Source organism: Panthera uncia, chromosome D4, assembly GCF_023721935.1.
Source record: "Panthera uncia isolate 11264 chromosome D4, Puncia_PCG_1.0, whole genome shotgun sequence".
NCBI classification, from domain to species: domain Eukaryota; kingdom Metazoa; phylum Chordata; class Mammalia; order Carnivora; family Felidae; genus Panthera; species Panthera uncia.
This window is the reverse complement of record NC_064807.1, coordinates 49,143,717-49,171,545: the sequence shown is the minus strand read 5'-3', so window position 1 is coordinate 49,171,545 and position 27,829 is coordinate 49,143,717. Positions and strand designations below refer to the sequence as shown.

General features: G+C 39.3%; 1 protein-coding gene across 3 annotated transcripts; it reads left to right on the top strand.

The window, feature by feature from the left end:
* EQTN (equatorin) lies at positions 1 to 24,675 on the top strand. 3 transcript variants are annotated; one of them, XM_049623501.1, is made up of 9 exons: positions 1 to 77; positions 3,533 to 3,682; positions 10,931 to 11,212; positions 15,896 to 15,982; positions 17,956 to 18,042; positions 19,359 to 19,409; positions 20,738 to 20,803; positions 23,577 to 23,730; positions 24,205 to 24,675. In XM_049623501.1, exons 1-9 carry the CDS (start codon positions 20 to 22, stop codon positions 24,482 to 24,484), a joined length of 1,215 nt encoding a protein of 404 aa, XP_049479458.1. In that variant the 5' UTR covers positions 1 to 19; the 3' UTR covers positions 24,485 to 24,675. The 3 variants fall into 3 exon arrangements, with proteins under 3 accessions (XP_049479458.1, XP_049479564.1, XP_049479513.1); XM_049623607.1 differs by lacking the exons at positions 1 to 77; positions 3,533 to 3,682 and adding an exon at positions 10,542 to 10,706; XM_049623556.1 differs by lacking the exons at positions 1 to 77; positions 3,533 to 3,682 and adding an exon at positions 10,542 to 10,712.
* The last annotated feature ends 3,154 nt before the right edge of the window (positions 24,676 to 27,829 follow it).

Genomic DNA, 27,829 nt, shown 5'->3' with positions numbered 1-27,829 from the left:
CAGAGTCAGGAGGGAATCCATGGTGGGAGAGGATGTCCTGGCATGGGCTGTTGGAGCCTGGAATTCTTGGAGAAATGGTTGGTTCTAGGGCTAGGGCAGAGAAAATCCAAAATGACTATGGAATAATGAGCATCAAGAACCTGGAAAATGTTCATATGCTTTAAGGTAGAAATTCCACTTTTAGGAATTTCTAAAGGAAATAATCATAAATGCTGAAAAAATTTTAGTCATAACTATGCTTATTACTTCATTGTTTATAATAAGGAAAACTGGAAACAACCCAAATTACAAACAATAGGGCAAATGACCCAAAAAAGTTATGAATATTCACTAAGTTGGATGTCTTCTAGATGTTGAGTTTATGGGAATGAGTTTACTATAATTTATAATGTTAAATTATAAATTCAACATCTAGATCTAGTTTGAGCACAAGCTCTGAGGTCTGGCTCTTCACTGCAGCCTTCTAGAAGCCCTTCTGATATATCTTCTGTATGCCAGCATATATCAGTGCCTTGAGGTGGGGTTGGCCTTCTAGCTGCTTCAAGACGTTGACTCCTGCTCTCAAATACCATCTGTCCTTCAGGGTTTACACCATTTAGCCCTCCATTTACCACCCATCCACCATCATCACCTTTTGTCATCCTCCAAACCTGCCCTAATTCACCCATTGGCACCCATTTCCCACTTCCTCTTGTTCCTCTTGTAGGGAACTTCCTTGGCCACATGGGCAGTGCATGCAACAGCTTGGTCTCTCAGTTTATGTGACATCCCAATGCCAATGCTCTTCCCCTCTAATCTAATTTAGCAATCTGAAACCATGCCCTTGGACCTCATTACCACACTGCCCTGTTCCGGCTTTGAAATGTTAATCTCCCAGACCCCACTGTAAATCTCTTCTTCCACTCTTTTCTTAGTAACCTCAATGTTCTGGCCCTTCTGTTCTAATACACCCACTCTGTTTCTCTGGATCATTGGATAGCTGTTAATTAGCAATGTCCTTATGACATAGGTTAACTGGAAGTTTTAAAATAGCAACCTAATTAAACAATTTAAGCATGTCCACATTACATGCAATCTTTCCTTGCATCTTCTTTTTTTTTTAAACGTTTTTTTAATTTATTTTTGGGACAGAGAGAGACAGAGCATGAACGGGGGAGGGGCAGAGAGAGAGGGAGACACAGAATCGGAAACAGGCTCCAGGCTCCGAGCCATCAGCCCAGAGCCTGATGCGGGGCTCGAACTCACGGACCGCGAGATCGTGACCTGGCTGAAGTCGGACGCTTAACCGACTGCGCCACCCAGGCGCCCCATCTTTCCTTGCATCTTCTATTATGCCATGAATGAAAGATCTAATTTTAAATCCAAGTGTTTAACATCAACAAATACTTTCTTTTATGCAGTGGGTGAATTTACTATTCAGATTTAAGTATTCAAATTAATGTTTTAAGGAAGGTTTTGGTGGTTATGTTCATGGATGGCAACAACTGATTTGTGCTTTATGGAACTTACTGGTGTTTAATAGAGTCTGTCAAAGATTAGGGGGCACCTGGGTGGCTCAGCCAGTTAAGCATCAGACTGTTGACGTCAGCTCAGGTCATAATCTCATGGTTGATTGTGAGATTAAGCCCCGCATTGCATCGGGCTCTGCGCTGATAGCGTGGAGCCTGCTTGGGATTCTCTTTCTTCCTCCCTACCCCTCCCCTGCTCATGTTCATTCTCTCACTCAAAATAAATAAACATTTTTTTTAAAAGATCAGGATGAGTTGACAGTCTCCAAAAATATATGTTGGGTCATTTCTTAATATTTGTGTATCTTCTACTTTATTACCTAGTCTACTTATATTAAGTTTCTGAGTAGGAAACTGATATGTTTTGCCTCTTAAAAAACTGGATATATGAAAATATTACCACCTCTAATCCTTTTAGGCATGAAGAAAAATGATCTGTATAGAAATTTTTGAAGTAAATACATTCAGGAATAAAATTCAACCCAGTAAATGACTCAAATACCTACTTGGTGCAATATTTAATTTACCCATTTTCCAGATGAGCAAATTCAGGGTCAGAAGGAGCTGACTTGTCCAGGATCACACAGGTAGGAAGGGATGGAGCTAAGACCCAAACATATGTCCTCTTACTCTGGGTTCAGTGCTCTTGTAGGAGAAAACACCAAAATAGGAGAGGAGCTTGTAATCTAGACACAGTCAACAAACATGAAAACATTTAGGAACTAGAACATAATCAGAGGTTATGAATTATATCTAATGACATTCTTGGTATTAGAAATGGTTCCTTTTCAGGGCAACCTTTAAAAGTCAATGTACACTCGCGGGGTTTTGTTTTGTTTTGTTTTGTTTTGTTTTGTTTTAAGAAAAGGCTGTATTTTGGGTAATAGAGTATTTACATTTGTGGAAAGGTTAACTACAGCCTAAAATGATGATGACATCTAAAGAGGGCATATTCAGTTTTAGTTTTCCTAATATCTTCCCAAGAACCCAAAGGAGTTTATCTAGTATTAATGTGCTAGGGTTGACGTAACAGGGAACACTGAGCAGCTTTAACACCAAAAATGTGTTGACTACAAGTCCTCAAGTCTCGAAGTCCAAGATCAGAGTGCCGGCAGGACTGATTCCTTCTGAGGGCTGGGAGGAAGAATCTGTTCTACGCCTCTCTCCTAGCTTTGGGTGGTTTGCTGACAATCTTCAGCATTCCTTGATTTCTACTGCATCACCTAATCTCTGCCTTCTACTTCACATGGCATTCTCCTTGCATGTGTCTGTGTCCAGCTCTCCCTTTATTATGAGCATTCCAGTCGTATCGCATTAGGAGCCCACACTCCTTCAGTATGACTTCCTCTTAATGGATCACATAGATGGTGACCCCATCTCCAAGCATGGTCACATTCCAAGGTACTAGGGGGTTAGGACTTCAACATATGAATGCGGGGGAGGAGGCGTGTTTCAACCTGTAACACCTACCAATATGTTCTAAAAAGAGTACTGGTCATGGGACAAAGGACAATTGGAATTTGTTTTTTAAATTAGTTTCACCAAACACAATGTTTTTTAAAAAAATCTGCCATAGCTGCACTCTGCCAGTTCCACTACCTGTAGAGAGGGTTTGTCACATCAGAAAATAAACATAACCGTCCTGGGAATGCACAAGGATTTAGAAGAGAGAAAGATAGATGACAAAAACACAATTTTGTTTGTGTCATTAGGAAATGCTTTGTTGACTTGTGGCAGGTAAGTGATTCCTGAACTCATTTCCAAGCACTTGATGTGCCATGCAATGTGTCATACTCTGGGCATACCGTAGTCAGCCTGTTTCTCCAGCTGGTTCCTTCTCTCTGCCACACCAGCTACAACTGGTAATTCCACTGGATGCCATCTCTCCCCCACCCCAGGAACCTCTGTCTCCTGCTGAGTTTCATCACGGCTGGGCTCCATCATGCAAAACCGTGATGGTCTACAGCAACCTGGTGCGTGCCCACTTCAGCTGTGTCTCCTTTTCTATGTTTGCACCTTGTTAGATATCAAAGTAAAGAACTGCAGAGGCCTTCGAGCCCTTTATGCACATCTCTTCTCCCCCTCCCATCGCTCAGAAGAATGGGCCAGAGAGCCTAAAGAAAACAGTGCTGTAAACAGGACCAACTTTGATCTTGACCATCTTTTCTTTCAGGGTAAGTCCTCTCTGCTTCCCTTCATCCACTTAGGCAATTACATTCCTGGTCAGGTGCCCCTCTAGTTTGTCAGGTATGCCCAGTAGAGACAACAGGTTGGAATTAATTTGTGAGCCTTCATTTTGCTGAAAAAACTTTCAAGTCTTTTGAAATTTGTTTAGTTTTTTCCTGATGCTTCTGTAATTTTAATTAGGAATATTCTCTAATGCTGAGAGGCTATTTATCAATAATAATTAAAATTGAGAGAGGAGGAGTTAAGTGATCATTTAATATCACGAAGAACAATATTGTTGATACTGTCCATTTTATTTAGGCTCTATTTCTTATTATATGAGAAAAATATGGATAATATTATTAATTTTATTAATATAAGTATAACATAATTAAGCCCTTTTCTGACTACCTAAATATTAGATTATTTTTTCTTTTTTTTCAATATATGGAATTTATTGTCCAATTGGCTTCCATACAACATCCAGTGCTCATCCCAAAAGGTGCCCTCCTCAATACCCATCACCCACCATCCCCTCCCTCCCACCCCCCATCAACCCTCAGTTTGTTCTCAGTTTTTAACAGTCTCTTATGCTTTGGCTCTCTCCCATTCTAACCTCTTTTTTTTTTTTTCCTTCCCCTCCCCCATGGGTTTCTGTTAAGTTTCTCAGGATCCACATAAGAGTGAAAACATATGGGATCTGTCTTTCTCTGTATGGCTTATTTCACTTAGCATCACACTCTCCAGTTCCATCCACGTTGCTACAAAGGGCCATATTTCGTTCTTTCTCATTGCCACATAGTACTCCATTGTGTATATAAACCACAATTTCTTTATCCATTCATCAGTTGATGGACATTTAGGCTCTTTCCATAATTTGGCTATTGTTGAGAGTGCTGCTATAAACATTGGGGTACAAGTGCCCCTATGCATCAGTACTCCTGTGTCCCTTGGGTAAATTCCTAGCAGTGCTATTGCTGGGTCATAGGGTAGGTCTATTTTTAATTTTCTGAGGAACCTCCACACTGCTTTCCAGAGTGGCTGCACCAATTTGCATTCCCACCAACAGTGCAAGAGGGTTCCCGTTTCTCCACATCCTCTCCAGCATCTATAGTCTCCTGATTTCTTCATTTTGGCCACTCTGACCGGCGTGAGGTGATATCTGAGTGTGGTTTTGATTTGTATTTCCCTGATGAGGAGCGACGTTGAGCATCTTTTCATGTGCCTGTTGGCCATCCAGATGTCTTCTTTAGAGAAGTGTCTATTCATGTTTTCTGCCCATTTCTTCACTGGGTTATTTGTTTTTCGAGTGTGGAGTTTGGTGAACTCTTTATAGATTTTGGATACTAGCCCTTTGTCCGATATGTCATTTGCAAATATCTTTTCCCATTTCTTTGGCTGCCTTTTAGTTTTGTTGGTTGTTTCCTTTGCTGTGCAGAAGCTTTTTATCTTCATAAGGTCCCAGTAGTTCATTTTTGCTTTTAATTCCCTTGTCTTTGGGGATGTGTCAAGTAAGAGATTGTTACGACTGAGGTCAGAGAGGTCTTTTCCTGCTTTTTCCTCTAGGGTTTTGATGGTTTCCTGTCTCACAGTCAGGTCCTTTATCCATTTTGAGTTTATTTTTGTGAACGGTGTGAAAAAGTGGTCTAGTTTAAATCTTCTGCATGTTGCTGTCCAGTTCTCCCAGCACCATTTGTTAAAGAGACTGTCTTTTTTCCATTGGATGTTCTTTCCTGCTTTGTCAAAGATGAGTTGGCCATACGTTTGTGGGTCTAGTTCTGGGGTTTCTATTCTATTCCATTGGTGTGTCTGTTTTTGTGCCAATACTATGCTGTCTTGATGATGACAGCTTTGTAGTAGAGGCTAAAGTCTGGGATTGTGATGCCTCCTGCTTTGGTCTTCTTCAAAATTACTTTGGCTATTCTGGGCCTTTTGTGGTTCCATATGAATTTTAGGATTCCTTGTTCTAGTTTCGAGAAGAATGCTGGTGCAATTTTGATTGGGATTGCATTGAACATGTAGATAACTTTGGGTAATATTGACATTTTGACAATATTTATTCTTCCAACCCATGAGCACGGAATGTTTTTCCATTTCTTTATATCTTCTTCAATTTCCTTCATAAGCTTTCTATAGTTTTCAGCATACAGATCTTTTACATCTTTGTTTAGATTTATTCCTAAGTATTTTATGCTTCTTGGTGCAATTGTGAATGGGACCAGTTTCTTTATTTGTCTTTCTGTTGCTTCATTATTAGTGTATGAGAATGCAACTGATTTCTGTACATTGATTTTGTATCCTGTGACTTTGCTGAATTCATGTATCAGTTCTAGCAGACTTTTGGTGGAGTCTATCGGGTTTTCCATGTATAATACCATGTCATCTGCAAAAAGTGAAAGCTTAACTTCATCTTTGCCAATTTTGATGCCTTTGATTTCCTTTTGTCGTCTGATTGCTGTTGCTAGAACTTCCAACACTATGTTAAACAACAGTGGTGAAGAGTGGACATCCCTGTCATGTTCCTGATCTCAGGGAAAAAGCTCTCAGTTTTTCCCCATTGAGGATGATGTTAGCTGTGGGCTTTTTATAAATGGCTTTTATGATGTTTAAGTATGTTCCTTCTATCCTGATTTTCTTGAAAGTTTTTATTAAGAAAGATGCTGAATTTTGTCAAAGGCCTTTTCTGCATCGATTGACAGGATCATATGGTTCTTATCTTTTCTTTTCTTAATGTGATGTATCACGTTGATTGATTTGTGAATGTTGAACCAGCCCTGCATCCCAGGAATGAATCCCACTTGATCATGGTGAATAATTCTTTTTATATGCTGTTGAATTTGATTTGCTAGTATCTTATTGAGAATTTTTGCATCCATATTCATCAGGGATATTGGCCTGTAGTTCTCTTTTTTTACTGGGTCTCTGTCTGGTTTAGGAATCAAAGTAATGCTGGCTTCATAGAATGAGTCTGGAAGTTTTCCTTCCCTTTCTATTTCTTGGAATAGCTTGAGAAGGATAGGTATCTCTGCTTTAAACGTCTGGTAGAACTCCCCTGGGAAGCCATCTGGTCCTGGTCTCTTATTTGTTGGGAGATTTTTGATGACTGATTCAATTTCTTCGCTGGTTATGGGTCTGTTCAAGCTTTCTATTTCCTCCTGATTGAGTTTTGGAAGAGTGTGGGTGTTTAGAAATTTGTCCATTTCTTCCAGGTTGTCCAATTTGCTGGCATATAATTTTTCATAGTATTCCCTGATAATTGTTTGTATCTCTGAGGGATTGGTTGTAATAATTCCATTTTCATTCATGATTTTATCTATTTGGGTCATCTCTCTTTTCTTTTTGAGAAGCCTGGCTAGAGGTTTATCAATTTTGTTTATTTTTTCAAAAAACCAACTCTTGGTTTCATTGATCTGCTCTACAGTTTTTTTAGATTCTATATTGTTTATTTCTGCTCTGATTTTTATTATTTCTCTTCTTCTGCTGGGTTTAGGCTGCCTTTGCTGTTCTGCTTCTATTTCCTTTAGGTGTGCTGTTAGATTTTGTATTTGGGAGTTTTCTTGTTTCTTGAGATAGGCCTGGATTGCAATGTATTTTCCTCTCAGGACTGCCTTTGCTGCATCCCAAAGCATTTGGATTGTTGTATTTTCATTTTCGTTTGTTTCCATATATTTTTTAATTTCTTCTCTAATTGCCTGGTTGACCCATTCATTCTTTGGTAGAGTGTTCTTTAACCTCCATGCTTTTGGAGGTTTTCCAGACTTTTTCCTGTGGTTGATTTCAAGCTTCATCGCATTGTGGTCTGAAAGTATGCATGGTATGATTTCAATTCTTGTATACTTATGAAGGGTTGTTTTGTGACCCAGTATGTGATCTATCTTGGAGAATGTTCCATGTGCACTCGAGAAGAAAGTATATTCTGTTGCTTTGGGATGCAGAGTTCTAAATATATCTGTCAAGTCTATCTGATCCAATGTATCATTCAGGGCCTTTATTTCTTTATTGACCGTGTGTCTAGATGATCTATCCATTTCTGTAAGTGGAGTGTTAAAGTCCCCTGCAATTACCACATTCTTATCAATAAGGTTGCTTATGTTTGTAATTGTTTTATATATTTGGGGGCTCCCATATTTTGCACATAGACATTTATAATAGTTAGCTCTTCCTGATGGATAGACCCTGTGATTATTATATAATGCCCTTCTTCATCTCTTGTTACAGCCTTTAATTTAAAGTCTAGTTTGTCTGATATAAGTATGGCTACTCCAGCTTTATTTTGACTTCCAGTAGCATGATAAATAGTTCTCCATCCCCTCACTTTCAATCTGAAGGTTTCCTCAGGTCTAAAATGAGTCTCTTGTAGACAGCAAATAGATGTTTGGTTTTTTTTAATCCATTCTGATACCCTATGTCTTTTGGTTCGAGCATTTAGTCCATTTACATTCAGCGTTATTATTGAAAGATATGGGTTTAGAGTCATTGTGATGTCTGTAGGTTTCATGCTTGTAGCAATGTCTCTAGTACGTTGTCTCACAGGATCCCCCTTAGGATCTCTTGTATGGCTGGTTTAATGGTGATGAATTCCTTCAGTTTTTGTTTGTTTGGGAAGACCTTTATCTCTCCTTCTATTCTAAATGACAGACTTGCTGGATAAAGGATTCTCGGCTGCATATTTTTTTCTGTTCATCACATTGAAGATCTCCTGCCATTCCTTTCTGGCCTGCCAAGTTTCAGTGGAGAGATTGGTCACAAGTCTTATAGGTCTCCCTTTATATGTTAGAGCATGTTTATCTCTAGCTGCTTTCAGAATTTTTTCTTTATCCTTGTATTTTGCCAGTTTCACTATGATATGTCATGCAGAAGATCGATTCAAGTTATGTCTGAAGGGAGTTCTCTGTGCCTCTTGGATTTCAATGCCTTTTTCCTTCCCCAGATCAGGGAAGTTCTCAGCTATGATTTCTTCAAGTACACCTTCAGCACCTTTCCCTCTCTCTTCCTCCTCTGGAATACCAATTATGCGTAGATTATTTCTCTTTAGTGCATCACTTAGTTCTCTAATTTTCCCCCTCATACTCCTGGATTTTTTTATCTCTCTTTTTCTCAGCTTCTTTTTCCATAATTTTATCTTCTAGTTCACCTATTCTCTCCTCTGCCTCTTCAATCCGAGCCGTGGTTGTCTCCATTTTATTTTGCAGGTCATTAATAGCATTTTTTAGCTCCTCCTGGCTATTCCTTAGTCCCTTGATCTCTGTAGCAAGAGATTCTCTGCTGTTCTTTATACTGTTTTCAAGCCCAGCGATTAATTTTATGACTATTATTCTAAATTCACTTTCTGTTATATTGTTTAAATCATTTTTGATCAGTTCATTAGCAGTTGTTATTTCCTGGACGTTTTTTTGAGGGGAATTCTTCCGTTTCGTCATTTTGGATAGTCCCTGGAGTAGTGCGGGACTGTGGGGCACTTCCCCTGTGCTGTCTTGAATAACTTGCGTTGGTGGGTGGGACCGCAGTCAGACCTGATATTTGCCCCCAGCCCACCGCTGGGGCCACAGTCAGACTGGTGTGTGCCTTCTCTTCCCCTCTCCTAGGGGTGGGGTTCACTGTGGGGTGGCATGGCCTGTCTGGGCTACTTGCACACTGCCAGGCTTGTGGTGCTGGGGATCTGGCGTATTAGCTGGGGTGGATCGGCAAGGTGCACAGGGGCAGAGGGGCAGGCTCAGCTCACTTATCCTTCAGAGGTCTGCTTCAGGAGGTCCCTGCGGCACCAGGAGGGAGTCAGACCCGCCGCCGGAGGGATGGATCCGCAGAAGCACAGCTTTGGGTGTTTGCGCAGTGCAAGCAAGTTCCCTGGCCGGAACTGGTTCCCTTTCGGATTTTGGCTGGGGGATGGGCGAGGGAGATGGTGCTGGTGAGCGCCTTTGTTCCCCGCCAAGCTGAGCTCTGTCCTCCGGGGCTCAACAACTCTCCCTCCTGTTGTCCTCCAGCCCTCCCATTCTCTGAGCAGAGCTGTTAGCTTATAACCTTCCTGATGTCAAGTCCCGCTTGCTGTCGGAACACACTCTGTCCGGCTCCTCCGCTTTTGCAAGCCAAACTCGGGGGCTCTGCTTGGCCGGCGGGCCGCCCCTCCGCCCCGGCTCCCTCCCGCCAGTCCGTGGAGCGCGCACGGCCTCACCGCCCTTCCTGCCCTCTTCCGTGGGCCTCTCGTCTGCGCTTGGCTCCGGAGACTCCATTCTGCTAATCTTATGGCGTTTTTCTGGGTTATTTAGGCAGGTGTAGGTGGAATCTAAGTGATCAGCAGGACGCGGTGAGCCCAGCGTCCTCCTACGCAGCCATCTTCCCCAGGTCCTAGATTATTTTTTCAATCAGTATGTGAGGTAAAGGTGGGTTTCATTGATAAAAATGTTTTAAGCAAAACAAATATTTTATATTTCATGAAGGATACAGGTCTTATTAAAAAAAAAAAAGATGAGTTTCAAAACACTTTTCCTAAAGAGTTATAGTTAAGATAGTCCATGAACCAGAACTGGCAGGGCATAATGCTTGAATCTTGATATCTCTAATTGGTTTTTAACAGATACTTTGCTGCAGCTATCCAAAAGAACACATAATATTGTAATGCTCTGAAAACCAAAGCATGTTCTCATTTTGTTAGCAACAATATTCATGGTTCTTTAAAATCCAGGGACTAACAATTCACATTATTTCATGAAAATATATTTCTTAATTTTCAAAGAAAGTCTGATAATGGTTTCTTTTTAAAAAACTAGAAACTACCGGAGTACCAAAGATAAAATAGATGTCAGATTGAGTCACAAAGCTTTTGGAAACTCCTACCCGACATTCTGACCTCCACTTGGCAGTGACATCATAATGACCTAGCTAGTTGTCGGATCTTCTGGGCAACAGAAGGGAAACCCTGAGGAGACACAGAAGATAACTGGATAAATCATATTTTCCCAATGAATTTTATATTGTTTATTTTTGTATCTGGGGTTTTTTCCTCACAGCTCCCCAATATGACTTCCCATAATGATGGTGAGAGTAAGTATTTAAAGATTTTACAGAAATAGATAAGATGACCCATTACCCTAGAAAATTGGTATGTGACAGTTTTCTAGAGGTCGATATAAAGTTTGTCATTGGAAATATGGCATAATGTACATTCTAAATCTCGGCCTCAAATCCTTTGTGAAAAAATGCAGCTGAAAAGGGGAAAGTAGTAAAAGAACTCAACATATTTCTGATCATGCTTTTTACAGAGTCTGGGGACACGATGTTATCTGAAATGATGCTACCTGAAAAACAAGGTAAACAGGCACTGGAAAATAAGGAACCGCCGGAAAACAAGGAACTGATGGAAAATAAGGAACCGCTGGAAAACAAGGAACCACCAGAAAATAAGGAACCGCCAGAAAATAAGGAACCTCCAGAATATAAACCACCGGAAAATAAGGACCCACCAGAAAATAAGCCACTGGAAAATAAGGTGGATACTCCTGCTAATGAGAAGAGTGGCAATTATTATAAAGATATAAAACAATGTAAGTCTTTAAAGTTAACAGCAATACATATGCAAAATCTAGTTATTCTGGTTTGATTTATTTTAACTTTTTAAAACTCTATCATTTTATTTCCTACATCTTAAATTCCTATTTACCTTCTAAATGTTTCCATGTGTAAAATGAAATTTTTATTTTCTATCACTTTGTTTTCATGAGACGCTATGAAGTTTAACAAGATTCTTTCAATAATGGTCTGTAATTAACAGGGCACGTGGCATTCTGGTGACTTGCAATTGATCTAATTCTATGGTTTTTTGTTAACCAAACTTTCTTTGGAGGTGTGTATCCATTTTCTAGGGCTGCTAAAACAAAGTACCACAGACTGGGTAGCTCAGAGCAACAGAAATTTATTCTCTCACAGTTCTGGAAGCGAGAAATCCAAAACCAAATTTTTGGTCATGCCATACTCTCCCCAAAGCCTCTAGGGAAGGATTGTTCCTTGCCTCTTCCAGCTTCTGGTAGCCCCAGGCATTCCTCAGCTTGTCACGAATTCCCATCTCTGCCTCCACCTTCACATGGCACTCTTGCTCTGTCTCTCTGTCCATTTCCATCTTCTTGTAAGGACACCATATCAGATGAGGATCCCAACCTACTCCAGGGTGACTCCCATCTTTTTTTCCCTGCCCTACCCTACCCTACCCCACCTTACCCTGCCCAGCCCTGTCCAAGGCGGCCAGACTAAGAAGCTGACTTCATCTTGATTAATTTTATCTTCAACAACCCTATTTTGAATTAGGTTTCATTCTGAGGTGCTGGGGGTTCAGACTTTTGGAGGGGGGGCAAAATTCAATTCATGTCAAGATGACTTTAAGATGTTTGGAAGGTCCATCAAACTTCAGTTTATTCATCATTACTCATACGGGCTTTCTTTCCATCTCCTTGTAAGGTCCACCATTCTAAAAAGTGAAAAGTTCGTAAGAAACACTTGTTAAGAATAAAAACAGGGGTGCCTGGGTGGCTCAGTCGATTAACCGTCCAACTTTTGCTCTCGGCTCAGATCATGATCTTGAGCTTTGTGGGTTCGAGCCCCATGTGGGGCTCTGTGCTAACAGCATGGAGCCTGCTTGGGATTTTCTCTCTCTCTCTGTCCCTCCCCTGCTCCCTCTCAAAATAAATAAACTTTTTAAAAATGAAAAATAAAAAAATTAAGATTAAATCTAATTATCTTGGGATTCTTATTAACATTAATCAAATTAAAAATAGAAATACAATCAAGATATAGACATATATATACATGTACAAATATATACACTCAAGTACTTTGATAACAATAATGCGTAAGTTGTATTTCTATTTTCTCTTTGATGAATCAATATCTGTCTTTTGTAGGTGCAAAAAACACCTGATGCTCAGAGAGGTCAATTGCCAGGTTTCATAGCTACCAAAAGCAGAGTCAGGAGGAGTGGGATCTAATCTGTCCAGCATCAGACCGCCACTATGGTGTGCACATGGTTCAACCATTCCCCTTTCAGGATGTACCTCTGGAATTAACCAGAGGGTATAAATCAAGAGCTTGATGATAACTTTGATTAAAGAAAAAAATCATTCTTACACACACAAATACATACAAAACATAAATGAAATCTTACCAAAAATGTGTCAAGATTTACTTTTCTCATTTAACACCTCGAGCTCATTTCACATCTATCCACTAGGTGGATACCTAGTACTCCAGAAAATGATGTCCCATAATTGAGCCACTATCTTTTTTAAAGAATTAGATTATGTGCAGTTTTTCCCTTGGACATTCTTCTCATATATGCTTAAGTGTATCTCCCTTTAGATAGATACCAAGTACTGGACATTGCTGAATAAAAAAATGAATCTTTAAAAATATTGATAGAGACCACCAAATTGCCCTCCAAAAAGCATCTACCAACTTATTTATTTGTTAATGTTTTATTTTTATTTTTCACAGAGAGAGAGAAAGAGAGAGAGTGAACAGGGGAGGAGCAGATAGATAGGGAGACACAGAATCCAAAGCAGGCTCCAGGCTCTGAGCTGTCAGCAGAGAGCCCGAGGCGGGGCTTGAACTCACAAACCGTGAGATCATGACATGAGCTGAAGTCGGACGCTTAACCGACTGAGCCACCCAGACACTGCCAAAAAGCATCTACCAATTTATAGCCTCCAAGAATGCTCCACAATCTTACCTACAATGAAAATTGTTAACCATATTTTGTGAATATAAATGAGAATTTTCCATGACTATTTTCATTTGCATTCTGATTACTTATGAAGTTGAGCATTTTTCTCCGTATTTTTGGGATATTTTTATTCCTACTTCTATGATTTGCCTATTCATATCCATGGCCCATTTTTCTTTTTTTTTTTTTTTTTTAATTTTTTTTTTCAACGTTTTTTATTTATTTTTGGGACAGAGAGAGACAGAGCATGAACGGGGGAGGGGCAGAGAGAGAGGGAGACACAGAATCGGAAACAGGCTCCAGGCTCCGAGCCATCAGCCCAGAGCCTGACGCGGGGCTCGAACTCACGGACCGCGAGATCGTGACCTGGCTGAAGTCGGACGCTTAACCGACTGCGCCACCCAGGCGCCCCCCATGGCCCATTTTTCTATCAGGTTGTATTTTGATGTATTTGTAGGGGATCTTTTATGTTTAGCAAATTGTTTTTGCTATAGTAATAGTTAACAGGTATTTTCCCCTCAGGCTATTGCTTATCTTTAAAACGTGTTTAGGTATCTTAATCACAGAGAAAAATTTTAATTTTATGAAATCAATGTTGATTATTTTTTTAAAAAATTTGTATTTTGGTTAGATAGGTCTTATTCAATCCAAGATAAATTATTTTCCTATTTTTTCAAATGATTTCATATTTTTGTCTTTAACTTTTAGTTCTTAAATCAGTTATCTTTGTATATGGCATAAAATAGGCATGAAACTTTGTGTTTTTCAAGGAGGATTGCCAAATATTGAACACCAATTCCCTACTTATGTGAAACCCATTTAATATATACTCTCATTTGAACTTGGGTCAGTTGCTACCTTTTTTATTGTTTCTTTGATCTGTCTTTCCCTGTAAAAATACCACTGTGTCTTAGTTTCTATACTTTCATAACTTACAACATACGTGTTGGGCTTTTGCTTCCTTTTGCTACATTTTTCCGTAGATCTAGCTCAGAAATTCCTCAAAAATCATGATACATTAATGGGACTGTGTGTGTGTGTGCATGTGTGTGTATGTGTAAGCATGAGTGTAAGCCTGAGTGGTATGACGAATGAATAGATGTGTATGTACTAAACACACATATGTATTCACGTACATATAAGATTTTCTGTCATTTCATGAGATTTTGGAAAAAAGAGACATGTATATATATTCATATGTCAATGATTCAGTCAGCCATCTTGATCCAATCTACTCTTACTCTGGGTGGATATATCCATTGGTTTTGAATTATAACCAACCCCACTGACAACTTTTAAGAGCAAGATTCTTTATGTACATATGTAAATGTGAACATGTATGGGAGACTGTGATCGTTATTGTTATTGAAATATATACTGTTTAAGCTGTTCTATAATCTAACAGAAGGTTCAGGGGCAAACTAATGCTTCTTACTTGGCTTTTGATTATATCAATACAGTGATAATAATATACACCTACAAATCTACTTTAGCACTTGTTATAATTTCCTCAATAATTTCTCCTTGGAATGTTATTTAATATCAGGATACCAATTTGGCTTTTTCCCCCATGAATTTTATTTTTAAACCTTGCCCCATTTCCTCACTTTGTAGATGAAGACTATCTCAAATACTTTATCATTCTTTTCTTGGAATTAGTACCTTTGTTTTAAGAAAAAAAAATCAGATGAGGAAAAATTTTTATTTTATTTTATTTTATTTTTTTTACAACACCCAGTGCTCATCCCAAAAGGTGCCCTCCTCAATATCCATCACCCACCCTGCCCTCCCTCCCACCCCCCATCAACCCTCAGTTTGTTCTCAGTTTTTAACAGTCTCTTATGCTTTGGCTCTCTCCCACTCTAACCTCTTTTTTTTTTTTTTCCTTCCCCTCCCCCATGGGTTTCTGTTAAGTTTCTCAGGATCCACATAAGAGTGAAACCATATGGTATCTGTCTTTCTCTGTATGGCTTATTTCACTTAGCATCACACTCTCCAGTTCCATCCACGTTGCTACAAAAGGCCATATTTCATTTTTTCTCATTGCCACGTAGTATTCCATTGTGTATATAAACCACAATTTCTTTATCCATTCATCAGTTGATGGACATTTAGGCTCTTTCCATAATTTGGCTATTGTTGAGAGTGCTGCTATAAACATTGGGGTACAAGTGCCCCTATGCATCAGTACTCCTGTATCCCTTGGATAAATTCCTAGCAGTGCTATTGTTGGGTCATAGGGTAGGTCTATTTTTAATTTTCTGAGGAACCTCCACACTGCTTTCCAGAGCGGCTGCACCAATTTGCATTCCCACCAGCAGTGCAAGAGTGTTCCCGTTTCTCCACATCCTCTCCAGCATCTATAGTCTCCTGATTTGTTCATTTTGGCCACTCTGACTGGCGTGAGGTGATATCTGAGTGTGGTTTTGATTTGTATTTCCCAGATGAGGAAAAATTTAAAGGAACAAGAAGTAACTTAGCTAGTTGCTGAAAATATTTGATCTTGTGTTTTTAGATGTGTTCACAACGCAAAATGTAAATGGCAGCCAGTCTGAAATATCTGTGAGAGCAACAACCGATTTGCAATTTGCTCTAAGAAACTGTAAGTACTGAAAGTAGTGAAAACCACCACTGCAAATAGAAAGAGCCCTTAAAGCAAGATTTCAAAATAGCTCTAGAGAGTATCAAGTAGGAAAAAGGTCTTAGTGGAGCTAGTGTCAGAGAATCCTACCTCCAAAATAAGGAGACTCCACACCCCTTGCACTAATAAAGTTAGAAGTCAAGGAGGTTCTTGCATTTCTTAGCCTCATGTTTTTGGTTTTCATGGAAAGATAAATGACTAAATGTATAGCTCTATAAAACTGTATGTCTTTCTTAAGCCCACATTTTTACTCCTTTCTGCTTATACTGTATGTCTTTCTTAAGCCCACATTTTTACTCCTTTCTGCTTATACCTCCAACTTCAAATGTTCTTATTTCTTTTTTGTGTCTTTCCACCAAGCATAATGAATTTGCTAAATAAAGCTGTTGCCAGCATGTGAGTTTGGAGGCCATTAACAGTCTCCAAAGTACATATACATATCTATATGTATATGTTTAAAGATATACATATCTTTCACCATGAAGTGTTGGCAGCTCAAATCTATAAAACCCCCAAGCATAAAACAGAAGACAAGGAAAAGAGGATAAAATTAAATAGAGAAGAGAGAATGTGTCTGGCTCTGGAAACTTTAATATTGGGAAAAGCCAGACTCAGTAATACCTAATTGTTAATAAAAGCTATTTGATAATAATGGAATATTTTGAACAATTCCAAACCTTGGGAAATAAATTAGGGACATTTCAAGGGCATGTGTTAATTAAACAAATCACTCACGGGAATTTTGTTTGTGTACACCAAACATCACCTTAAGTTGTTTGGGACAAGAGACAGAGAGGCAGGTCTTACACCAAGTAGCTCAAATTCCTTAAGAGATGGATTTTTGAGGACCATAGGACCCATGAAAGAAATTGCAAAACCTAATTGCTATTCCCACAATTCAAGTCTCCAGAGTATTGTCAAAGAAAGTTGGATAGGGATAAGAAATTGTTGCCATTTAAAATGGGGATCTGACAGAAGGAGATATGCTAACATGGTAGGGACATTCTAGAGGAGCAAGCCCCTCAAGGAGTTGGAACTCTGCAGAAAATTTTTGACTAACAATTGGAACTAGAACCGTGAGGGCAAGGGGGCAATCCACACGATTTTTTGACAAAATAGAGTATGAGGGTTCTATAGCAGACCTCGAGGATTACTTACCAATTTTGTTGGAGTCCTGCCTGAATCATGTCAAGTCTGGAAACAGATTCTCTTTTCCATAGCTTTCTTGCCAACAAGGTACCTGTCATGGTGCTGTTGGTAGCCTCAGTCCGAATTAACTCTGCCTCTATGTAGAACTTCTTCTATAGCGAGATTGCCTGTACTTCGTGTGGAACTTCATTAGCGCCTGCATTAAACAAAATTGACTGAAATGGCCACCATGGGGGGTGGAGAGGGGTGGAAAACGTCTCGGGTCACAATTGTTGCCAAATACACTCTTAGTGACATTCCTCCAGAAGAGGGGCACATTATAGACTGAAATATATAGTAAATCAGGCCTGAAAACCCTTGAATTTGTTTTGAATAGTAAAGGAAACGTTTCTCATTTACAAGGATACTGATGTACCTTCCTCTTCCACGTCCTGACACTGACCAGCAATCAAGCTGTTCTGGGCTGATAGTATCACTTCAAGTTCTGCTCAGAATACCATCTGGTATTTCCCTCTTTTACCTCTAAAAGAAGCTTCTGGCCCCACAGTACCAGCTTTTCCTCTTTCCCACAAATTATAGGCGTATTAATCCCCTCTCGGGCAACCCATTTTCCCAAAACTTTATTCTTCAATGCCTTCGTCTTTCCCCTCATTTAGGATATCTCAGGAAAATGTCAACATCTTTCTTTTTCTTCTATGTTCCATTTTTTAGCTTAAAAAAAAATGCCTAATCACAGACGTTGTCAATATTTGTATGTGCTGATAATTTATTATCCCTTTTCCTAGATAAACTCAATGAAACAACTACGTCATTTCCTGGGAAAGCCACCAGTGAAGAACATGCTACTGAACCCCCTCAAAAACAATATCGAAGTATTAAAGTTTCTACACATTAGTCATACCTGGAGCATATCATTATATGATTTAATTTAAGTCTCATTACTCTGGGTGTCTCATAAAGTAATAGCATGCTATAAAGAATTTACACAGCTGCAATTTAAAGTCACTTGAAAATCTTTGAAACCATAGAAGTCTGAGTCCATTTTTAGATTTACCTGATGAAGGGAGAGGATGTGAGCTCTTTTTAAAATAAAATCTATTTTAACAAAATGTATTACACTTATATTTATATTCAACATAAATATATTTAATACATTTTAATATTATTTTAAAAATAATAATGTACAAGTGTGTATCTGCTTGAGGAATAAATTTATTTCTAATTAGAGTCAATTATTAGTGTTTCCCAAAATTATTGGTGGGGGGTGGGGGGCGGCTGGTAGTGAGAGGTTTCAAAATCAAAATCATCATTTATCTCTCCTGCTGATAATACTGTTCCTTATGAAATATTTGTGAAAACATAACCCCCAGATGGCTCTCCTCTAAGGTCTTGAACGAGTGGTCTAATTGAAGACAATGGACCTGTCATTACATGAAACCCTATTTTCTCCAGTTCATGCAATCCAAGTATGTTTCTCACGTGACTGTTGTGAATTAGTTTGCATCTCTAACACTACTAAAACAAACAACTTAGTCATCTTTTTTATATATTTAGAACTAGAAAATCATCCTAGTGATATCCTTTCTTAAATATCTTTAGTAATTTACTACTAGGTTTGGGATCATGTTCTAATTACTAAACCAGGCATTTAAATCTGGAACAATCTGACCCCTGGGAAAGGTTCAAGTTTCTTCTGTGGTCCCATTTCCCACCCACATTCTTCACTTCAGACTACCTGAGGCTCTTAGAACTTACCAAATCTGCTCATGACTCTGACTTTGTTCACAGTGAAATAACCTCACTCTTCCCTTGTTTGCCTAGCAAACAATTTCTAGTCCTCTAAGACTACATTGGAGCATCATCTCCCTTTCGAAGAGTTTCCGGCCTTTGCAGCTGGTCTCTATGTGCACACCACTTGTGTGTTTCTATTGAAGCCCCCGTTATCCTGCAACATAATGAATAGTGATTTTTGTCTGTCTCCCAAACAGAGGGTGTGTTCCTTCAGCATAAGGTCCATGTCTTGTCACTTTTGTAACTTTAGGGCTGACCACAGGGTCTGGAACATGGTAGGAGCTCAAAGTATAACTGTTACATGACCAACAGAAAAGTGAATAAATGTTCTATCCTAAATTTACTAAAGCGAACTCACCTTACCTAGTTATCCTGTTCTATTTTGTTTTTTAAACAGGACGAACCAACCGTCCAAATGAGCCTGCATTTTGGACAATGTTAGCTAAAGGTAAACTGACAGTCGTTAGGTAGCTGAGAAAATGTTTTGGTTTTCTAAAGACTTATGCAAGAAAGCCAAGACCAGTGTAATTTTGTTCTAATGAGTCAGTTCTAATATTAAGGATTAATATTAGATTAATTAAGAATTAATAAGTCAACATTTTGCTGCCATTATCATACATAATAGCAAATGCAAATCAAAACCACAAAGTTGACCGTGTCCTGCATTTTCTGATTCCCTCTCCTAAATGTTTATTCTCCTATAAATATTGCAGCCTTGTCATTCAATTTATTTATGATTAAAAATTTTAAGTAAGGCTCTTGCTCAATATAGTCCCTCTCTGTGTTTGAAGCAATTTGCCCATAAGCACATGGAAATGTGTGAATAAATGCAAAATATATATCAAAATATATGCAAGCATCTGTCAAAATGCATATGTAATATGTATTGCGTATGTCAAAAGCATATAGGCATACGTAAATAAATGTAATGTGCATTGATATATATGCATGTATAAATGTATATATCATATGTAGATGCACACATGAGTAAATGTAATTCATGTGGCATACACATATATGCACATTGTAGACATGAAATATATACATACCCAGTTGATCCTCATTATTTGCAGATTTTGTATTTGTGAATTTACCTACATCTAAAGAGTATTTGTAACCCCCCAAATTACTTTCGTGGTCGCTTGTGGACATGCCCAGAGCAGCAAAAATTTTAATTGCCTGACACTCAATGTTCCCAACTGAGGTAAAACAAGGAAGGCAACGCTCTGCCTTCCTTTTTTTAGCTTTTACACTGGCAAAAGTGGTTACCACTTTACACTGGTAAAAGTTGGTGGTTTACTTAGTGCTGCGTGTTTTGCATGTTTGTGCATTTTGTTGGTGGTTTTGCTAATTAAAATGGCCCCTAAGTGTAGTATTAAGATACTGGTTAGTATTCCTAAGCACAAGAAGACTGTGATATACCTTATGGAGAAAATATGTGTCAGATAACAGGCATATTTATGATGCTGTTAATCATGAATTCACTGTTAATGAATCAACAATATATATTAAATAAAATATCATTAAACAGAAACACAGAGAAAACAAAGTTATGTATTGGTTGGTTGATGAAAATGTGACCAGAGGTTCACAGCAACCTAACCTTGTATTTCCCCTAGGGGCAGCAACTTGGTATTCACTAATTCAGTGTTTACATGACTTTATGGAACATAAGTGTCATGAATAATGAGAATAAATTCTATATATTAAACGCACGCACAGTAATTTTAGGAAGTTAATTTTGTTTACCTTAACACCAATTTATTGTTTTAACAGCTTTAAATGCAACACCAACAGCTGAGGAGCTTGAGGAAAAAGATCAATTATTTCACCCAATTCCACGTAAGCACAAAACACTTCAATTAAATGGATGCATCAATGCCAGCACACATTTTAGTGTGTGACTTCACTGTGTGGCAATAGTGTTTTCCCCAGTAATGTGAAGTGTATGTGAAAGGGTAGCACGGTGGCTAACACTATATCAGAGAGGACAGTTGCTGTTTTAGAGAAGCAACTGTCCCTAAGCATTATTCTCCAGGTACCATGTTGGAGAGGGCTATTTTTATTTTCCCGTTTTATAACTTCTATTCCTAAAACAAACCAAATGGGGGAGTAGGCAAGTGAATCATATATAGAACACAGTTTTTTTTTTTTTTAATTGATAGACTCTAATTTCAGAGCAGTTTGGGGCTTACAGAAAAAAAATGAGCAGAAAGTACAGATTTCTCCTATATTTCCTCTACTCAGTTTTTCCTATCATTATCAACTTGCATTGGTTTAGTACGTTTTATAATTTACAAGCCAATGTTGATACATTATTATTAGCTGAAGTCCATAGTTTACATTAGGGTCCACACTCTGTGTTGTACAGTTCTGTGGGTTTTGACAGATGTATGATGTCATGTGTCTACCATTACAATCATACAGAGTAGTTTCACTGCCCTAAAAATCCCCTGTGGTGCACCAATCCATCCCCTCTGTCACTAATCCCCAGCTACCAACTGCTCTTTTCACCATCTCCATATTTTTGCCTTTTCCAGAATGTTCTATAGTTGGAAACTATAGTATATTGACTTTCACAAGGCTTTTTGCACTTGCTAATATGCATTTAAAATTCCTCCATGTATTTTTGTGGCTTGATGGTTCATTTCTTTTTATCACTAGATAACATTTCATTGTCCACACAATTGGACAATGTACAATAAATTGTACCAATATATTTATCCTTTCACCCACTAAAGGACATCTTGATTACTTCCAATTTTTGGCAATAATGAATAAAGCTGCTATAAACATTCATATGTAGGTCTTTGTGTGGACATAAGTTTTCAGCTCATTTGGGTCAATACCAACAACCGTGATTGCTGGATTGTATGGTAAAACTGTTTAGCTTTGTAGGAAATTACCAAACTGAATTCCAAAGTGGCTATACTGTTTTGTATTCCCACCAGCAAGAAATGAGAAAATTCCTGCTGCTGAATGCAGTCTTGTAGTTTTCATTAATGGATTAGTCATATTTATATGAGTAAAAGAACTGATTTCAATAGAAAATGTCACAATAAGGCAATACATTAATTTACCCCCAAAACCTCTGTCCTACAAATAAACTACTGGGAAAAAATTGCACCTGGTAATACATCTAAGTCCTGACAACTCTCTTCTGCATTGGATTATTTGTAATAAATACAGCCGTTCGCCTTGCAGTGTTTAAAGAAAATGAAGAGACTTCTTTGTTTAGAAAAATTGTATATAGAAATGACAAAGGCTGCATTACCTTAGAAATACTTTGTCTTTCCAACTAATTAGATTGGGCATGACTTATTTTCTGTCATGTATTGAGTACATATTACATGCCAGGTGCTTTACATACATTATTATGTCGGTTTTCACAGCAACTCCATGAAGTTGGTATTATCGCCATTTCACAGACGAGAGAACTGAGGCTGAGAGAGAAAACCTGTCCATACTTGTAATTAGCTTTGTCATAATGTCCAGTGGTTGAGAATTCCAAACCCTTCTCTAGTTTTGACCATCACCTCAAAAAACAAAATGTACTACAAGTACACCTCTTTATAAAAAACCTTTTAAGGAGTAGCAAAGCAATTCAGGAGCACAGCCCATTTCAACATCATTTGTTTGATTATTCCCGAAGTAATCTGCCTTGAAGTCAAGATAATCAATGATAGTTGTACATTTCACTCTACTTGGTCTAAGATCGTACTCTGACAGTTAACAGAATGAGAGAATACAGACATGGGAGCTTGTCACTGCTTATCCAAAACATCATTACCTAACAAATAATGAAAACCTTTGTAAGTTTTGGGTGGGAGAAAGCTGGGGGAAGAAAGCTGGGAGAAGAGAGAAATAACAACATGGTCATTTAAAGTTGCATTAAATAAATGGCTATTAAGTGAGGCATAAATTCAGGAAAATATAAAATTTGGCAGTAAAGTTATATTTTCATCAATAGATTTGGTATCTTTGATAGCTCTGGGTCTGGACATGATTTTTATCACATAACTTATTTTAGAAAGCAGTAAGTTTTCATTTCTTTTTTTAACATCATATACATTAGGTTTGATCTCAGTAATAAAATGGCAAATTCATTTCTTAAACCTCAGTACACCATCCTTTTGGCATTAGAGAAAAATCAATGCAGTTCCCAACAGTAAAATTCTATCTTTCTCTGCTGAAGGACTAACCCCTGTTGTGTGAGTCCATCATATTTTCAATAGTCATCTTTCCAGTGGTTTTTATTAGGGAGGAAGATTCCTATATACACACTTTAGCACCTGGTAATGTGGGTTTGAAACCAGATTTTGCCACTTAATAGCTAGGTGCCACGGGCAAATTCATAAACTTCTGTGATCCTGTAAAATGGAGCTAAGAACAGCTCTTCCAGGACTGTAGTGAAGGTTTAAAAAAAAGTGAAGGGCACTTAGCCATAGGATGGAGCCTACAGTCTTCTCTGCATGGTATATGAGTAGTGGGCGTGAGTAGTGACTACTCTGGATGGCAAACGCTTTTCTGCAGTTGCTCTGCTATCCTTACTTCTCCAGGAAACATGCTGGACTCGGTTACTCTTTCCCATTGCCTTTTCTTTCTTTCTTCTCAGAATCTGATTTGAATGCCATAAATGAAGATAACATGACACAGCTACAGGAAATCAAGTTAAAATTAATGCTGGGCATCTCGCTGATGACCCTCCTCCTTTTTGTCATCATCTTGGCCATCAGCAGTGCCTTGCTGTACAAGGTGAAGACAATGAGGTAAGTCTGCAGACCTCTGGAGTCTTTGTAACAGGTGTGATATGAAGCTCACACCCTCCTTTCTTTAGTAGGCTGTTAGGAAATGCAGCTCCCAAATGTATCTGTAAGATACAAGGTTAGGCTCCATTTCCTCTATTCAGAAAGGAGCATGGGGCTGTCTCTCAGGGAGAATTTTTCCCCAGTATTTTAGTCATCTAGAGATAAAAATAACACTAGTCAATCGAAAAGGATATAGAGAATTTAGATATGCATTCTTTCTTCTAGCTTGGGAACAAAAGAACTATGACCTCTGTTCTCAACAGCACATCTGCTTAGGGTCTAACATTTTTTACTTATTTATATGGCATTATACCAAGTAATTGGACAAAATTCCAATTCCATATTGTTTCAATTTTTGTGATGCCTTTCTGAATTGAGTTGAGCTGCAAATGTATGTAATTAGGAACAATTCTTGATACCTGTTTTCTTTTTCAGTTATAAAAGTCCAGTTCTAACCGAATACTCCGTCAACCCAGAGCTGGCAACTCTGTCTTACTTCCACCCGTCAGAAGGTGTATCAGACACATCTTTTTCTAAGAGTGCTGACAGCAGCACATTTTGGGGTACTACATCTTCAGAATTGAAAAAAGAAGACACATGGTTAAAATCTAGAACAACGGACATGATTTCCACAGCCTCAGATGATACAGGCATGAATGATGAGTCAGATTTAATTCAGAGTGAGGAACCAAGTGAAGAAACTCCCACAGATTGAATAGACATTAAGTTCGAGTCGGAAAGCAATTTCTTTGGGACTCTCATTAAGGTCATGACTTGGAAACTCTGCTGAGGAATTTAAGTTTTCTGATGTCTGAAAAGGAGGACGTATTCAATAAAATTATCTCAGCCATGAAAGTTTTATAATGGAAAAAATACAAGAAAATAAATTAAGGTGTGGAAAACTCATCCGGTAAAAATAATTCTGGACAGTGACTTATGAAAAGTATTCACTTTAGGCTGGTTCTCTTTAAAATGAAGACATTTAGATATTTATCTTATCTGCATTCTGAGGACTTTCAGGGTCATCACCATTACCTACGCCCCACCCCAAAGGAAAAAGAACACACCTGTTTGTGTTTTACTGGTGAAACAGTTGTGCCCTATCAAGAAATGAAACTAAATTAGTACTAGAGCCTCCTAGCATTCTTGTTTAAAAGTCGTCAACTTCTCAGTGACTTAGGAGGCTGTCCATCCCAGGAGTATTTCAGTTTACAAAGAAGACCCATGGAATATGGATATTGTTTCACTTTGAGGAATTAGTTTCAACAGGGAAGATTTTAGGAACATGCATCTGGTCTTTTGTGGATGTGTGTAGAGCTGGGGGTTGGAGGGGAACTTAGGTTTCATTGCCTTCCTAAATTCTCACCTACTTTATGTTAGGCAGTTTGGTATATTATATCACACTGAATTCTATTACCCTATGAAAAGCACATTTATTTCACAGATCAACAAATGAAAACTCAGGTAAGTCAGATGCCTTGTCTAAGATCACCTGAGGGAGAAGGGCAAAGCTAAGATGTTCTTCCAAAGCATGGTTCTCTCTGTGATCCGTGAAGGCTAACAGTCAAATATAACAAAAACCAAAGGACGCTGTTTAGGAGCAAGGTCAGCCCCACATAAATATGGTGGAAGGCTCCTTAACTGAGGGTCCTTTAAGTTCTTGGAAAACTGTTCTCCCCACCCCTAGCTTATGTCTCTATGAACCTTCCCCATGGAGGATAGACACACTCTTTCCACTCACCTGCCACTTCCCCTACTGTGGATTCTCAATCATTTGCTCACTCCCTATTTTCTCCCTTGACTCCAGCCCCAGTCTCACCATTGGTTGGGAAAGCTAGGAAGCTCCGCCTTTGAGTAGCTTGGGACTATATAAGACCTACCCCTGAGCGAAAAGACGTGGCAAGGCAGCTCATCTCAGGTAGGCTCAGAGAGTGTACAAATCGTGACTCAGGGGTGGCCTTGAGCAGTAGCCCATGCTACCTTTTGCCGGGTCCTTTTGCCATTTTCCGTGCCCTTAGGACCGTCCCGGGGGGGTCAGTGCCAGCATTTGTTTTGTCAGTTCAGACACCAGGAAATGCAGTGGGAAATGAGTGAGGCAGATGATTGCAGCTGCTTGAAAGTCCTCCAGGTGTGGAGGAGCCATGGGAGCCATGTTGAATCCAGGGATGAGAAAGGGCTTGTGGAAAAAAATGTCAGGTGGGCGTGAGGGGTTGACTACCATTCACTCCCACCTCTTTTCTTCACCCACCCTTGAAAATGTCCTTGATAGAAATAGGTGTAAGTCGCATTTTAATGACCCAACTTCTCTCCAGGACTCAAAAGTATTAGAGAATTAATCGATATTGCATTACTATGGTTTAAATGGCCAAAAGAGATGTAAACCATATTTTTAAAAATTGGTTTCTCATCCTCAGTTGGCATAGCTTGTGGAGACCACTGCAGATACCATTGTAAAGTTCAGTCAAGTTATAGTGGGGGTGGGGCATGAAGCATATCAGGTAACCTTACTAGTATCCACCTCTGGCCTCTTGCTTGGTCTAGAAGTAAGGAGAGGTCCGTGTAGCCCGGGCTGGTGTGTGCGTGTGTCTGTCTGTGTGTTGGGGGTGGGGGTGCCTCATTTGTCCTCTACTAACCAAACCTACATTTCCTCAGCAGGTTCTCTAGATCTCTGTTTGCCCTGAAAGGTCATGAAAAAATCGCTTTTTAATTTCTGTCTCCCAGGCATTCTGTCTCGACTCTTATTTCCTTTCTCTGATGCCCATAATCTGCCTCTTCCCCAGCCCTCAAAGAGGTACTTTGATCTATTTTCCTACTGGCTACTTAAGGGCAATTCCTACAGGGTGGCTGTTAAAAGAGAAAAACTCTTGCTTTAGGAGGAAGAACCAAGTTGTCCCCGAGTCTCTAAGAGCAAAATCTCCCCAGCATCACACCCAGGATCAGGAGGCTTAAGTGCCAACCTCTATTCCCTTTTTCTTTATCCCTCCTGTGAAAAGTATGTTTTGAGATATGTTGGAACAGTAATGGTGCTATGGGGATCCTAAGTGGGAGAATTTTTCTCAGGCCTTTTGGGTGGTCCCATGATTCCTGAAACCTGGGCGTGGAGGGGCAGTAATGTTCGGGAAGATGGAGTGGGCTGGTTGTCTCAAGAGCCCCTCTTTCCTGGGTCCAAAGGACAGGACACATGGGGTGCAGTGACTGAGAGCCCCGCGCACACGCCCCCTTCTACGTGGGTTTTCCTGCCCACGTCGTCACGTGATCAGGGAGGCGGGGTGAGCGGCGCTCGCTGGGCTGTGGTAGCCTTGCTACCGACCAGGAGATGCCTGCTACCGACCAGGAGATGCCTGCTCCCGCCGCGCTGGATCCTAGAAAGGCATGCACAGGTTTGCTGGCTGTAAGATGGATGTGCGTGGACTTGTGTCACCCATACCCATCATGGAATTACTCTAAGGGGTTTCCTATGCTCTGGTGCAAGGAGGTGCGGTGGGACCCTGGTTGCAGCAAGAAGTGTTTATAATCCAAAGGAGATTTTCTCAGTCACCTGTAGCCTGACCAAAGGTTCTTAAGTGTGCCTTCAAACTTCAAAATTAACCCTTCAAATATAGCTTCTGGTGGGGGAAAAAAGTTTTGTTTTTTTTTTTTTTTAACTTGTGAGATGGAGAGAAAGTATAAACACATTTTCTTTTCAATAGTGCCCCCAAAGCACTGCTTAAACAGTCCTTCCTCAATCAAGGCAACCAAATGAAACCCAGCTGATGCCAGAATGCAGTTCCGGCTGGTTATCCTGAGTTTAGACCCCTGTCCGCGTTTATTTAAAGAGAAATTAGATCCAGGCGTTTATGTTTGGATCCTAGGATAGTTCTCCTTTTGTGGTTTGCTCTTGGCCTTCTCCTTCCTCCCCCCAAATGTCATTCACCTTTGTAACCCATTCTTGTACATTTCAGCAGTGTTAATTTAACAGGAAAAGAGGTTGCTGAGCCAGGAGAGAGCTCCTTGTGTAAAAAAGCAGCATGTGTGTTATCAAAACATGTGGATTATCGAAAATAAATTCACAGGTTAAAAG